Here is a 14,462-nt window from a genome sequence, read left to right as displayed (position 1 = left end):
GTACCTTTGTAGTATAGCTAGAAGTCAGCAAGCATGATATCTCCAGCTTTGTTCTTCTTTCTCAAAATTGCTTTGGCTATTTGGGGTCTTTTGTGGTTCTATATGGATTTTAGTACTTGCTCTACTTAATGAACTATGAACTAATGAACTAGAAAATGCCATTGTGCTTTGATAGGGATTGAACTGAATCTGTAAACTACTTTGGGCAGGATGGCCATTTTGACAATATTAATTCTTCCAACACCAATATTAATTCTTTCTATCCATGAGTGTGAGATAATTTCCATTTATTTGTGCCTGCTGCAATTTCTTTCATCAGTTTGTTATAGTATTCAGAGTACAGGTCTTTCACCAACTTGGTTAGGTTTATTCCTAGGTATTTACTCTTTTTGATGCAAATGTAAATGGAATTATTTTCCTGATTTCTCTTTCTCTTACTTCATTTTTGGTATTTAGGAATGCAACAGATTTCTGTATACTGATTTTGTATCTTGCAACTTTGCTGAATCCAGTTATTAGTTATTTTATGGTTTTTCTAGTTTTTCTATTCTATAGTTATTTTAATAGCTTTTTTTAATGGCATCTTTAGGGTTTTCTATATATAGTATCATGTCATCTGCAAATAATGAGAGTTGTACTTTTTCCTCACCAATTTGGATGCCATTTATCTCTTTATCTTATCTGATTGCCATGGATAGGGCTTCCAGTACTATGTTAAATAAAAATGGTAAGAATGGGTGTAGCTCTTGGGGGAAGGGTGTGCCCAGCCCAATACGAATCCCCTATGAAACTGGTGAAACTGAAATATGTCAAGGGAAAGAGTAGGTTAGGAGAAAGGCTTTTTATTACTCAAGCTTGCTTCAATTTGCTAGCTAGGCAGCCTCATCCACCTTCTCTGGCTGCTGCTCATGCTCTGCCTCTTCCACAAGTTCTCTACTTCCTGTCCACCCCTTCCGGGAGGAACTCCATTGGCAGGTCCTTGGTGACTGGCAGATGCCAGACCAATTACATACCAGGAATGGAGGGGAGGACAGAATGGTTGTTACCTTGCCATCCTTTGCCCTGGAGGCTGCAGCGGTAACACCTATTGGTATGTAAATGGACTAAGGCTAGGTGGGAGATTCTGGAAATTCTGCAATATACCCCACAGTGGGCATCCACTAAAGGAAACTTTTTGCTTTAGGATAATACCTTTTTTTTTTTTGAGTTTACTTATTGTTCTTGCTGCCATAAATGTATAGACTCTCAGTATAACCAGATTGGAAGGATCATATTCATATAGCTTCTGGTATGTTCCGTCAGTCATACTTCATAAGTCAAGTTCACACAGTACATACTGAACCATAACAAATGATAGTATCCTTTGTGCTTATCCTTTTTAAGAAGCCAAAACTCTCTGGAAACAGGAGCTAATTGTTTCTTTTAATATGGATAGCAAAAATAGAAAATATACAGGTGGAAAGATCCACTTTATGATTACAACAAAAAATAATTATGAAATACCTAGCAATAAACTAAGCCCGAAATGTACAGGATGATACAAAGAAAGCTATACAACTTCACAGAGGGGCATGGAAGATAATTTTAACAAATAAGAAGACAGTACATGGGTTTCTGAAGCTGAAGATACAATATTGTAAAAATGTAAATTCTCATCAAAATCATTCATAAAATTAATGAAAGTCCAATCAGAATTCCAGAAATGTTTTTGGGGAATTTGAACAAATAATTTAAAAGTTCACTTGGAAAAATAAACATGTAGGAAATGCCAGGAAAATACTGGAAAGGAAATAAGTGATGTTCATTGTGGTGGGGTAGAGTTAAGTGGGGGAGACGGGGGCAGGGAGCACTTACCTTCCAGACATTACAATATACTATAAATCAAGCATATCCTGGCCATGTCTATAGTGCCAGGATATGCAGTCAGAGCAGTAGAACAGAATAAAAGTACAAAAACTAGTCAAAATATATGAGAATTCCATTTGTAATAAAGCTGCTATTTCACATCAGTGAGTTCAGGATGGGCTCTTCAAAAAAAGAGTATTAAGAAAATGGGCTATCTATTTGGGGAAAAAAGTTACTAGATCTAATACCAAAATAAATTCCAAATTAATTCAACTTTTTAATGTAAAAAAATACTTAACAGGCCTAGAAAAAAACTACAGGTGAATACTTACTAAAAAGTGGAAAAGAAGAAGACTGTTTTGAACATGATACTAAATCTATAAAATATATAAAGAAAGAGGATGACTAATAGATTTGTTTATAAAAATACATGGGAAGATATGCTATAAATGATACTGGTGGATATACCTGCAAAATACTTCAATGTGCTGTTATTAATATATAAGGAATGCTTAGAAAATAATTAGAAATGACATCAGTAGAAACTGTGCTAATGCCACCAAGCATTCACAAATGAAATGCAAATGGCTACTAAAACACTTAAAATTATGTTCATCACATTAATAAAAAATGTCTGTTGGGGATGCTTTTGACTGCAAGTAACAGAAGACCCTATTCAAACTGGCTTAAATAATAAGGGAATATATTTCTCATGACTAGAAGTCCAGAAGTTGGGCAAGTTCCAAGTATGGTTTCATCTGCATTTCTATAATATCATGGACCCAGTTTCCTGCCATTTCTCCATCTTGCTCTTTACAGCACCACCTTTATACTAAGGCTGGTGGTTCCCTTTGCCAATTACAAAATGGATACCTGATGTGTCCAGGCATTCAGAGTTAAAAAGTACCATGTCTTTCCCAGTTTCTTTTTAGGGATAAGGAAACTTTCTCAAGCTCTTCAACAGACTTGCTCTCAGATTTCACTGGCCAGAACTGAGTCACCAACTATTCCTAAACCAGTCCCTGGTAAGAGAAAGAGTTCTTATGATAACCTTAGACTAGAGGTTCTTAGAGGGTGGTCCAGGGATTCCTAGAGGCCCAAGACACTTAAAGCTGATATGCAAAAGGTCGGAATTATTTTCTTAATAGTAACATGTTATTTGCCTGTTTTTACTAGTGACTTTGCATTGAAGGTACATAGGCAATAGTAGACAGAACTTCTGGCACCTTAGTCTGAATCAAGGCAGTGTTAACAAACTGTACGGCAGGCCATTGTCTTCTTCACCAACCATACATCCACAGGAAAAAAAAGAAAAGGTCAGTTTCACTTGAGTAAACCCTGGATAAAGCAATAAAAACTGTTTTCATGGAATACCATTTTTACTTTGGCATTTTCTCAAAAACAAAGTAAGCCTATCAGGAAAACAACTGACACTGTCTGTTGCTACTGATAAAATTCAAGCTTGTAAGCAAAAAATTAAAAGCCTGTGTTCACTACTGTTGAGTTTAGCAGCTTTCTGACACTTAAACACTGTTCTGATGAGAAGCAGGTGTTTTTATTTTTTCTAATGAAATGTGTCAACATTTCAAAGACCCACACAACTCAGTGCACCAACGTTTTCCAGTTGACCAACACATGATATTACAAAATCATGCATGGTTAAAAGATCCATTCAAAGTGCAAGATGACCAGTGGCTTTTAGTGTAACAGAGTATAAACAGTTCACTGATGTAGTTCCAAACATTACACTACAACTCACTTTTAAGAAACTACCATTTACCATTTATTGGACTTAGATGTAGTATCAAAGGAGAACATTTACATTCACCCTAAGACACTATTAATGTACTCCCCCACATCTTTCTAACTACTTATATATCTGTGTGAAGTCAGATTTCCTTCATTATAATCATTCAGAACAACATATCATAACAGACTCAGTACAGAAGTAAATATATGAATCCAGTCCATCTTTTAGGCCAAACATTCAGAAGATTTGCAAAAATTTAGAACTACACCAGTTTTCTCATTTTTTTCTTTCGGAAAATATTTTTAATAAAAGTGGTATTCATGTTAATATGCAATGGGTTTATTGTTATTTTTAAATGACTTAAACATTTAAATGACTTAAATAAGTACTTAAATTATATCTTGGGTTTAATTTTTAATACAGTAAATATGATACTATGATCCACATAAACAAAAGCTCCTGGAGCCTCTATGATTTTTCAGAGTGTCAAAGGGTCCTAAGGCCAAAGCTTCAGAACCACTGCCTTAGATGAATTTTCTGGGCTGACATGGAGAGTGGAAAGTCTACCAATTTTAAAAAACTGTGTGATAGCTCACTCACTAACACTTTGGCAAAGATGAAATGTGATCAGCGGTGTGCAGGAACAAGTATCCTCACACATTGTCAGGGGAAACTATACTGACAGACCTTTCCTGTGGGAGCTTTGGCAATACTTACAAAAATTTTTAAAGAAGAAGTTTGATGGAAAATCCCATTTCTAGAAATGTAACGTAAGAATATGATCAGAGGAATATAATAAGGATTTGTCACAGCATTGTCCATTACACTGGAAAACTGCAAACAATCTAAATAGTCATCTTTAGAGAACTAAATTATTGTACATCCATATAAAGGAAAATTATGTAGCTACTTAAAATGTTGCTAAAAATCTAAATTTATTGATATGGAAAGAAGTCCATGATCTATTCGGTGGGGGTCAGGTACAAAAGCATAGCTATGGTATGATCTCACTGTTAAAACAATATATGTCTCAACAAATACACATACGCATAGAAAAAAGATAGAAGAATTTACAGTAGTTATCACTGAATAAGAGGTTCAAGTAGATCCTTATATTTTCTCCTTAATACATCTCAAAATATTTTTTCTTTAAAGTAAACTCAAGTTACCTTTATAACCAGAAAAAAATATATTTTTAAAAATCACTAAGTATATAAAATCTATACAATATTCATGGGTAGAGGATCCATGCCTGGGAAGGAAGCGGAAAAAAGATGGTATGGGCAGAAGTGATTGTGACACTCAAAAGGTTTCAAGACTTTTCTGGTGGTCACCCATTTACATGGAGGAAAAAATGCTATGGACTCTGTAAGAGCCTGGCGAATGGGACCAGACAGGATGCTGGGACCAGCTGGTTCAAGGAACCAAACACTCTACGGCAAAAGAAGTCCAGAGAAAGGCTACTTTTAAAACACTTCAATTTGTTAAACCAAGTAAAGGCAGATAATCGCTGTTGCTCAGATGGTGGGGCAAAGAACCCTGAAAGAGAAAGAAATCACTGGAAAAGGCAAAGAGTAGCAGGAAGCGGAGGCAAACAGACAAACCATGCAAGAATGCCAAATTCCAGTTATTCAGAAACTTCTTATTCACCAACTATGACAGGTACTTGCTACATTGCTGTTTGATATGATGGCTGCTCTCTCTTTCCGTTTGGTAACTGTGTGTTTCTGATGTGCCAGGCCCTTTTCATTTATAGTACCGGTTAATCATCAGGCAACAAACACAGATGGCACCAGTCATGTCTGCCCAGCCTAGCTGCTGAAGCTAGCTCCTGGGAAAGCTTGGGCACCCTCTGCTGGTCAGCTCCACGCCAGAACAAGGTTCGTGTCTGAAGGAGTCAACTACCCAAATCATAGGGGATATACTTTAGTGTTCTCTATACAGCTAGTATCAGCAGAGTTTGAAAAACATTTCCTCAAACTGAGGAAATCCGAATGAGACAATTCCAGATTAAAATGCCTTCCTTTGTTACACCAAAGGAAAACATAAAATCTAAAGTTCTGTGAGGAAATAAACTATCAAAAGCATTTTAAATTCGAATGACTTCACCTTAGTACATATTAAATAAGTAAAAGTGAGTATATGACTGCAATTCTGGTTGAAAACCTGGGAATCACTATTAACAGTAATATCTGTATAGATTTTACATCTTACAAGAAGCTCTCACATCATTTTCACACCTAATCCTTACAGCAATCCTGTAAGTCAGGGAGGAAGGCAGGATAAGCATTTTTGTTACCACCATTTTACAGATATGAGAGATGTGGCTCAAAGAGGGTACATGAGCTGCCATGTTCACACAGCTACAAGAGCCCATACTCCAAGCCCACACTCCCAGTACCTCCTGACTCCAAATTTTACCTTCTACTCCATACACTATTACACCAAGCTACTGATCTACAAGTTTTCTAAAGAGCTGGTATGTATTTTAGGCAGGGAAGTAAAGACCTAGAACATCTGTTTCTATAATATATTCCATTTTATTTCAAATGCCACCATTTCAGATGCTGAACCTTAAATCTGAGAGATTTACACTGCAGGCAGTGCTTTGTCTTTAAAGACCATCAGTCTAACAAGGGGAGTGACCATTTCAGCAAGGAATCTACTGAAAACCAAATAAAGCTGACTTCATAGTGTCTACATGTGGCATGTCTATGTCCATAAAAAGTAGACCTTGTCAGGTTTCTAGGCTTCTGCATTCACTCAGTCAATACTATGTAAGCAGCATGAAACTGGGGATAGGAGTCCTCAAGTTCTGGTCCTGCTTTTCTTCAATCTTTACAATCTTAATGATTTCCCTCTCATAAACAAAGCATTATGGATACTATGCTGTTGGAGTGCCAAGCTAAAAATCAGTATGTTGAAGAGATATTCAGTGAAATTCAGCTGTAATCATAGAAATCCCCAAAACTAAGGAGCAAAGCAAAGAAGTAATGACAAATAGAATCAAACAATTGTGTAGTGCTGGCTATGTGCCAGGCATTACTCTGAGCGCTTTACATATATTAATTCATTTAGTCGTTCTAAGTTCTCACTTAGGAGATAAAGCAGTAGAGGCACAGAGAGGTTAAGTGATTTAAGTTATTTAGGGTAACCAGGTTCACTGGTTAATACTGAGGCTGAGATCTGAACCCAGGCAGGCTGGTAACTGAGTACATCCTCTTAACCACTAAAGCTATGCTGTTTCTATACAGTGGTGTCTTCCATATTCCTGTTGCATTTTAAAGTAAACTTATTTTAGAACAGCTTTAGATTTACAGAAAAGTTGCAGATAGTACAGAGTTCCCATATATCTGACAGTTTCCCCATTACATTTTTCATTATTGATAATTTGTTATAATTAATAAGCCAATATTAATACATTATTAGAAACATAAGTCCATACTTTATTCAGAGTTCCTTCATTTTTATCTAATGTCCTTTATGTTTTCCAGGATTCCAATCAGGGTACCATATTATATTTAGTCCTCAGGTCTCCTTAGGCTCCAAGAGTTTCTCAGACTTTGTATTTGAAGACCTTGACAATTTTGAAGAGTATTGATCAGGTATCTTGTAGAATGTCCCTCAATACATATTTATGAGACATTTTTCTCATCAGACTGGGGTTATTGGCTTTAGGGAGGAAAACCATACAGGTCAAGTGCCATTCTTACAACATCATATCTCAAAGGTATACACAATGTGAACATGATTTATCACTGTTATGTTAACCTTGATTACTTGGATGAGGTCATGACTGACAGGTTTTTCCACTGTAAATTATCCCTCTACCCTTCCATATGGTATTCTTTGGAAGGAAATCACTATGTGCATCCCACACTTAAAGAGTGGGGAGTTATGCTCCACATCTTTAAGGACAGAGAACCTATATACATTGTTTGAAATTCTTTTGCATGGGAGATTTCTCTTCCATTTATTTATTTATTCAATTATGTGTTTCTATCCATATGTACTCATAGATATGTATTTTAAACTTTGGATCATGACCCAATACTACGTTATTTTGTTGCTCAAACTCTTCTTGCTTTGACCATCAAGAGATCTTTCAGTTGGCTCCTATATCCTCTGACATACTCCCATCACTGTGTTTTGCTTTTGAGCACTTCTTTACTTTCTGGTACTACAAGATGTTGCAGGTTCATGTTGTATATTCCTTGACCCAGTCCTAGAATCAGCCATTTCTCCAGAGTATTCATTCCTTTCACTGGAGGATGGTCTGGGAACTGGTTGTGCTCCTTGCTACTAGACTGCTTCTAGGCCTTCTCAACTGACATAGCAATGAAATAAATGTGTGTATACTGAACCATGTACAGACATGTATCTTTATCTACAAATGTTTCTGTATGTACCCATCTGTATGAAATGGATCACTCTAGTCTTCTCCTCTTGCTTTTCTATAACCTCCCACTCCAACAGTAAGAAACCTAAATTCCATTATCCACCATCCAGTTATTGCTGACCTCTGATTCACATGTACAGTGGTCAGAACTGTTAACCCATATCTCTGTGGGAAACTTCATCAACTACAGTTCAGTGCTAGTGTACAGTTCCTATTTAGTATTTAGTCCTGCAGTCTCATTCTCAGTTATTTAGGTTAGCACCTTTTCCCTGGCCCCTTTCAGTGAGGTTGTTGCATACATTCATAACACAGATTTTTTTTGTCACAGTTTGCCTCCCATTCTGGACTCCCTACTTTACTACTAACTACTTAAAAAATTTTGTATACATTAAGGTTTACTGTTTGTGCTGTAAAGCATTATGGGTTTTCATAAATGCATAGTGTCATGTATCCACTATTACAGAATCATATGAAATTGTTACATCTCCCTAGAACTCCTTTATGCAACCTAATCAACCCTCTCCCCTCCCTAAACTCCCTTTCTGTTACATTTTCCTAACAGACAATGCACTCGACATCATTGCTTCTCATCATTTCCCCTTATGACAGTGTGTTCACATTTCAATACTGAGCGTTTCCACTTAGCAGATGATTGAATGAAACTCAGAGAGTAAGTGGCTTGGTCAAGATCTCACTAAGTGGTGGTTCTGGCACTATAGTCTGTGCCTTTTGACTCCTGGTATGATGCTCTTTCCACTACAACAATGCTGCTTCCTTGCTTTCAGTGGGGAGAAGGATAGTTGTGCATAGAGACAGGAAGAAAAGGCAGAAATGGTGGTAAGTGATCATATCATACATTAATGGAAACCTTTACACTAAAAATACGAGAAAGTAGAATCTAGCTCTAGTAATTTGGTGAATCTGACACCCCCACCATCTTTCTGCTATAAAATACTCCCAAAGGCTAGAAAAACATTTTAAAAAGTATCTTGTTAAATATATCACTGGGCAACAAGAAAGAAAAGTCCTGAGGCCAAAAGCTAGCAAAGATTCAGAAAGCTGAGTGAGAACTGAAGCCAGCAGTTGCCCAAATCTGACAGTGTATAGAAAACAAACACATCACAAAAAAACTTATCTAAATAAACTGAAATTCGGTTTAACATTAAAAAATACATTTACATAATTCACCACATTATCAGATTAAAGGGAAAAAAATATGATCACCTCAGCAGATGCAGAAAGTAGTTGATTAAATTCACTACTCATTCATGATTAAAAATCAACTAAGACTTTTAGCACATGTGGAATGGAAGAGAATTTCTTCAAACTAATAAAAAGGGTAGCCACCACAAGTACATCAACGTAATAAAGGCCATATATGACAAACCCACAGCCAACATCATACTTAACAGTGAGAAACTGAAAGCTTTTCCTCTAAGATTGGGAACAAGACAGGCATGCCAACATAGTACTGGAAGTACTAGCCATGGCAATCAGACAAAACAAAGAAATACAAGGAATCCAGATTGGTAAAGAAGTCAAACTGTCACTATTTGCAGATGACATGATACTGTACATAAAAAACCCCAAAGACTCCACTCCAAAACTACTAGAACTAATATTGGAATTCAGCAAAGTTGCAGGATACAAAATTAATACACAGAAATCTGTTGCTTTTCTATACACTACCAATGAACTAGCAGAAAGAGAAATCAGGAAAACAATTCCATTCACAATTGCAGAAAAAAGAATAAAATACCTAGGAATAAACCTAACCAAGGAAGTGAAAGACCTATACCCTGAAAACTACAAGACACGCTTCAGAGAAATTAAAGAGGACACTAACAAATGGAAACTCATCCCATGCTCCTGGCTAGGAAGAATTAATATTGTCAAAATGGCCATCCTACCTTAAGCAATCTACAGATTCAATGTAATCCCTATCAAAATACCAACAGCATTCTTCAATGAACTGGAACAAATAGTTTTAAAATTCATATGGAAGCACAAAAGACCCCGAATAGCCAAAGCAATTCTGAGAAGGAAGAATAAAGCAGGGGGGATGCCGCTTCCCAACTTCAAGCTCTACTACAAAGCCACAGTAATCAAGACAATTTGGTACTGGCACAAGAACAGAGCCACAGACCAGTGGAACAGAATAGAAAGTCCAGATATTAACCCAAACATATATGGTCAATTAATATATGATAAAGGAGCCATGGACATACAGTGGGGAAATGACAGCATCTTCAACAGCTGGTGTTGGCAAAACTGGACAGCTACATGTAAGAGAATGAAACTAGATCTTTGTCCAACCCCATACACAAAAGTAAATTCTAAATGGATCAAAGCCCTGAATGTAAGTCATGAAACCGTAAAACTCTTAGAAAAAACATAGGCCAAAATCTCTTGGACATAAACATGAGTGACTTCTTCATGAACATATCTCCCAGGGCAGGGGAAACAGAGGCAAAAATGAACAAGTGAGACTATATCAAGCTGAAGAGCTTCTGTACAGAAAAGGACACCATCAATAGAACAAAAAGGCATCCTACAGTATGGGAGAATATATTCATAAATGACAGATCCAATAAAGGGTTGACATCCAAAATATATAAAGAGCTCACACACCTCAACAAACAAAAAGGAAATAGTCCAATTAAAAAATGGGCAGAGGAGCTGAACAGACAGTTCTCCAAAGAAATTCAGATGGCCAACAGACACATGAAAAGATGCTCCACATCGCTAGTCATCAGAGAAATGCAAATTAAAACCACAATGAGATATCACCTCACACCAGTAAGGATTGCCACCATCCTAAAGATAAACAACAACAAATGTTGGCAAGGTTGTGGAGAAAGGGGAACCCTCCTACACTGCTGGTGGGAATGTAAATTAGTTCAACCATTGTAGAAAGCAGTATGGAGGTTCCTCAAAAAACTAAAAATAGAAATACCATTTGACCCAGGAATTCCACTCCTGGGAATTTACCCTAAGAACGCAGCAGCCCAGTTTGAAAAAGACATATGCACCCCTATGTTTATCACAGCACTATTTACAATAGCCAAGAAATGGAAGCAACCTAAGTGTCTATCAGTAGACGAATGGATAAAGATGTAGTACATATACACAATGGAGTATTATTCAGCCATAAGAGGAAAACAGATCCTACCATTTGCAACAACATGGATGGAGCTAGAGGGTATTACGCTCAGTGAAATAAGCCAAGTGGAGAAAGACAAGTGCCAAATGATTTCACTCATCTGTGGAGTATAAGAACAAAGAAAAAAACTGAAGGAGCAAAACAGCAGCAGACTCACAGAACCCAAGAATGGATTAACATTTGCCAAGGGGGAACGGACTGGGGAGGATGGTCGGGAAGGGAGGGATAAGGGGGGGGGGACAAAGAAAGGGGGCATTATGATTAGCATGTATAGTGTGTGGGGGGTGGGCATGGGGAGGGCTGTATGGCACGGTGAGGATAAGTGGTGATTCTATGGCACCTTGCTACGCTGATGGACAGCGACTGTAATGGGGTATGTGGTGGGGACTTGGTGATGGGGGGAGTCTAGTAAAAGTAATGTTCCTCATGTAATTGTAGATTAATGATACCAAAAAAAAAGGGTAGCCACCAAAAATCTACACTATCATCCTTAATGGTGAAATATTAGAGGAATTCCAATTATAAACATAAGACTATGATGTAAACTTGACATACAACAGAGTCACCACTGCAGATCTGTGGAGAAATGAGGGACCCTTCAATAAATGGTTCTAGGGTTATTCAAGAATGTAGGGAGAAAAAATTAGGGATAATAAATTGGTGTTGGTTTAAGCTGCTAAATTTGTGGTAATCTGTTACACAATAGGAAATATATACTCTTTGACTACTGTCACAAGATTTCAGTTCACACACTTGTGTTCAGGTGTGCACTGGCAAACAAGTAGAGCCATTTGTCATTGCCATAGGCTAATGAGAGAAATGGAGACTATGTAAATGACATTGTTTGTCAAATTAACGTCAAGTGAAACCGTGACACACTGAACAAAGGAAGTTTTTGCAGTGGTTTAAATAAAAAAAAGATGTAAGTGCATTGAGTAATCTCTCAACACAAGGACAATATGGACAGGCCTTTCTGTAAGGATATCACGACATGGAGGACAGTGAACATTGACTCTTGGAACATGTTAGATCCAGCAAAAACAGTCTCATTGGAAACAATGTATAAGTATTCATTTGAATTTATTTGTTTTAAAGCTTTGCCTCATTTGACTTATAACTCTTTGGGACTTAACAGTTGTATAAAAGATGAAACATAAGGAGTCTATATATAGTTTTATATTTGCATATATTTAACATACTGAATATATTTTAAGCTAACAATAAAGAATCCTGGGTATCTACTTGGGTTTGAGAAATTCTGCTCTGGGTGGTTGGGAACCATTAAAAGATTTTAAAATAGGGAAAGGAGAGATTTGTGTTTTAGAAAAATCACTCTGGCAGCAGTATTAAGGTTTGGAATTAAAAATATTTCAGTAAGACAGAAAAAAGGCTACCTAATACAATAATGTGATAAAACGGTGAGGCCAGGGGTTATGTCCCCACAGGCCACAGAAGAGATGGATAAAAGTTAGAATCAAAAGAACTTGGTTGTGTGAGGAAAAGGAGGGAATCCAGAATGTCCTTTGGGTGACTTGGTGGTGAGATAAAGACCACAGGAAGATAAACAGGTGGGGGTGAAAGGGAAGGAGAAAAAGAGAGATGATGGATTCAATTCAGAAATGATTTGAATTTCATTTCAGCCAAAGAAAACTTGTATTTTCTGGATCCCAGTTTTCTCAGTGACAGCTGCATTCATGAATTACCAAATTAACTATTATAGCACTCTCTAAAAATATACAAAGCACTCCACGTTACGCTGCAAATAAGTCCTGAAAAATCAGCAAAAGCCCAGGCTGTGGAGAGTTTAAAAGATACGACAAATTTTTACTGAACACTTACACTGTGATCCAACGCACTCACCTAGTAATAATGTATTTTTTGCTCTCAGTCAGATGAGATCACTTCCCAGAGGTTGCACAAGCCCACGTGGGACATGCAAAGATACCACCCTCAAGGGACTTAACAGCAAAGCAACGAGACACCGCTGGTGCTTGATTATTGAAAATGTGGTGCGGAGAGAACGTTGACCCTACAGGCAGAGCTAGTTAACAGTTATCCTATCTTAGTGCAGTAAGAATGTATCCATTTCATATTTTCTTCCCATTACGGAGAAATTTAAAAAAAAAAAGGCGACAGGAAGGAAAATGCAGCACTTAAAGCAAAAACAGTTTGTGTTCCTGCAGGCCACAGAAGAGCGGGCCTCTGGGAAAAAGTAATTCAACCCTAGTTCGGTGGGAATGACAGCATCCTCCACCACTGACTCATACAAAAGCACAGTGTTTATAGACCCAAAATGTTTAGCCGTTAACCTCATCCACAATATCCAACGTGAGACTGGAGGGAAAGCCGTGGGGCGTACCTTTTGCACAGGACGCTGCTTTGGGGGATCACACTGGACACAGGACCCCTCTCGGTGCCCCGCCAGCTCCCAGAGCAGAAGTCTGGGGCTGAAAGGCGCGGGGATTTCGCAGCAGCAAGGGGCAGACCCCCTAGCGCAGGACGCTCACAGGGAACAGAGACCATGAGGTGGAAGCACAGCGCCCCCAGGGCTCCCGCGCGGGGTGGGAGCGACGAGCTGGGGGCGGGGCCTGGTTGCGCCTTCGTGCCCGACGCCTGACGGGAAGTGTAGTTCTGAGAAAAAAAAAGTCTCTCTCAGACGGCGCTGGGAACTACATTTCCCGGTGAGGGACAGGCTTCAGCAGGCCGCACCTTACAGGGACGTAGCATTGTCCTGTCCGCTGCCGGCTCCAGATCGCTAGGAGGCTGGAGGGGTCGGCCGGGTGGGCGTGGTCTTTCCTTCCCTTCTCCGCGCTCGGCGGATCGCCCGGCTCCGATTTCCCTGGGCCCTCTGCCGTACGTCTTCCTCCCCGCTCCACGTGTTAGCTTTTCCGGTGCGCCTCAGAGAACCGGGGCCTGGAGGTTCGGAGGCAGAGGCCGCTGCTCAGCGCGGGAGTGCGGGGCGCTGCCCTCTTCGCACAGCAACCCCGCGCCGCCATGGGCTCGACGCAGAAGCCCAACGTGTGCCGCCGGCTGAGTCGCCGGGCTTTGGGCTGTTTCTCGCGCGACGCAGGCGTGGTGCAGAGGACGAACCTGGGCATCCTGCGGGCGCTTGTGTGCCAGGTGACGGCCCGCCGGATGGGAGCGCGACTAAGGGCAGAGCGCGACCGCAATCAAGACTGTAACTATTGAGCTGCAGTTTTTACGCGTTACAGCCCCCTCTTAAGATAACATGCGACGGGTAGTGGGATCCAGGCGCTGAACCTGGGAGATTTGTAAATAGTTATTAATAGGGAAGCCGTATGTTT

The 14,462-nt window shown here is 39.0% G+C and overlaps 2 protein-coding genes across 8 annotated transcripts in view; one reads left to right on the top strand and one right to left on the bottom strand.

Moving 5' to 3' along the window:
- Nucleotides 1-13,655, bottom strand: part of METTL8 (methyltransferase 8, tRNA N3-cytidine) — a 145,956-nt gene extending 132,301 nt beyond the window's left edge. For 3 of the 4 annotated variants that reach the window (XR_012123704.1, XM_073218701.1, XM_073218702.1), the window contains exon 1: nt 13,517-13,655. The gene's annotated coding sequence lies outside the window, so the exon portion shown is untranslated. The remainder of the gene's footprint in view (nt 1-13,516) is intronic. The other variant, XM_037022917.2, reaches the window with a different exon arrangement.
- A 405-nt stretch (nt 13,656-14,060) lies between these two features.
- The window catches only part of DCAF17 (DDB1 and CUL4 associated factor 17), a 65,004-nt gene continuing 64,602 nt past the window's right edge, over nt 14,061-14,462 (top strand). For 2 of the 4 annotated variants that reach the window (XM_073218700.1, XM_017664918.3), the window contains exon 1: nt 14,061-14,277. In XM_073218700.1, coding sequence (XP_073074801.1) covers nt 14,152-14,277 — 126 coding nt within the window. In that variant the 5' untranslated portion in view covers nt 14,061-14,151. Of the gene's footprint in view, nt 14,336-14,462 lie in introns of all 4 variants that reach the window. The other 2 variants (XM_037022915.2, XM_017664920.3) reach the window with 2 other exon arrangements.

Source organism: Manis javanica, chromosome 12, assembly GCF_040802235.1.
Source record: "Manis javanica isolate MJ-LG chromosome 12, MJ_LKY, whole genome shotgun sequence".
Classification (NCBI taxonomy): Eukaryota; Metazoa; Chordata; class Mammalia; order Pholidota; family Manidae; genus Manis; species Manis javanica.
This window is presented reverse-complemented; position numbering and strand designations above follow the sequence as displayed.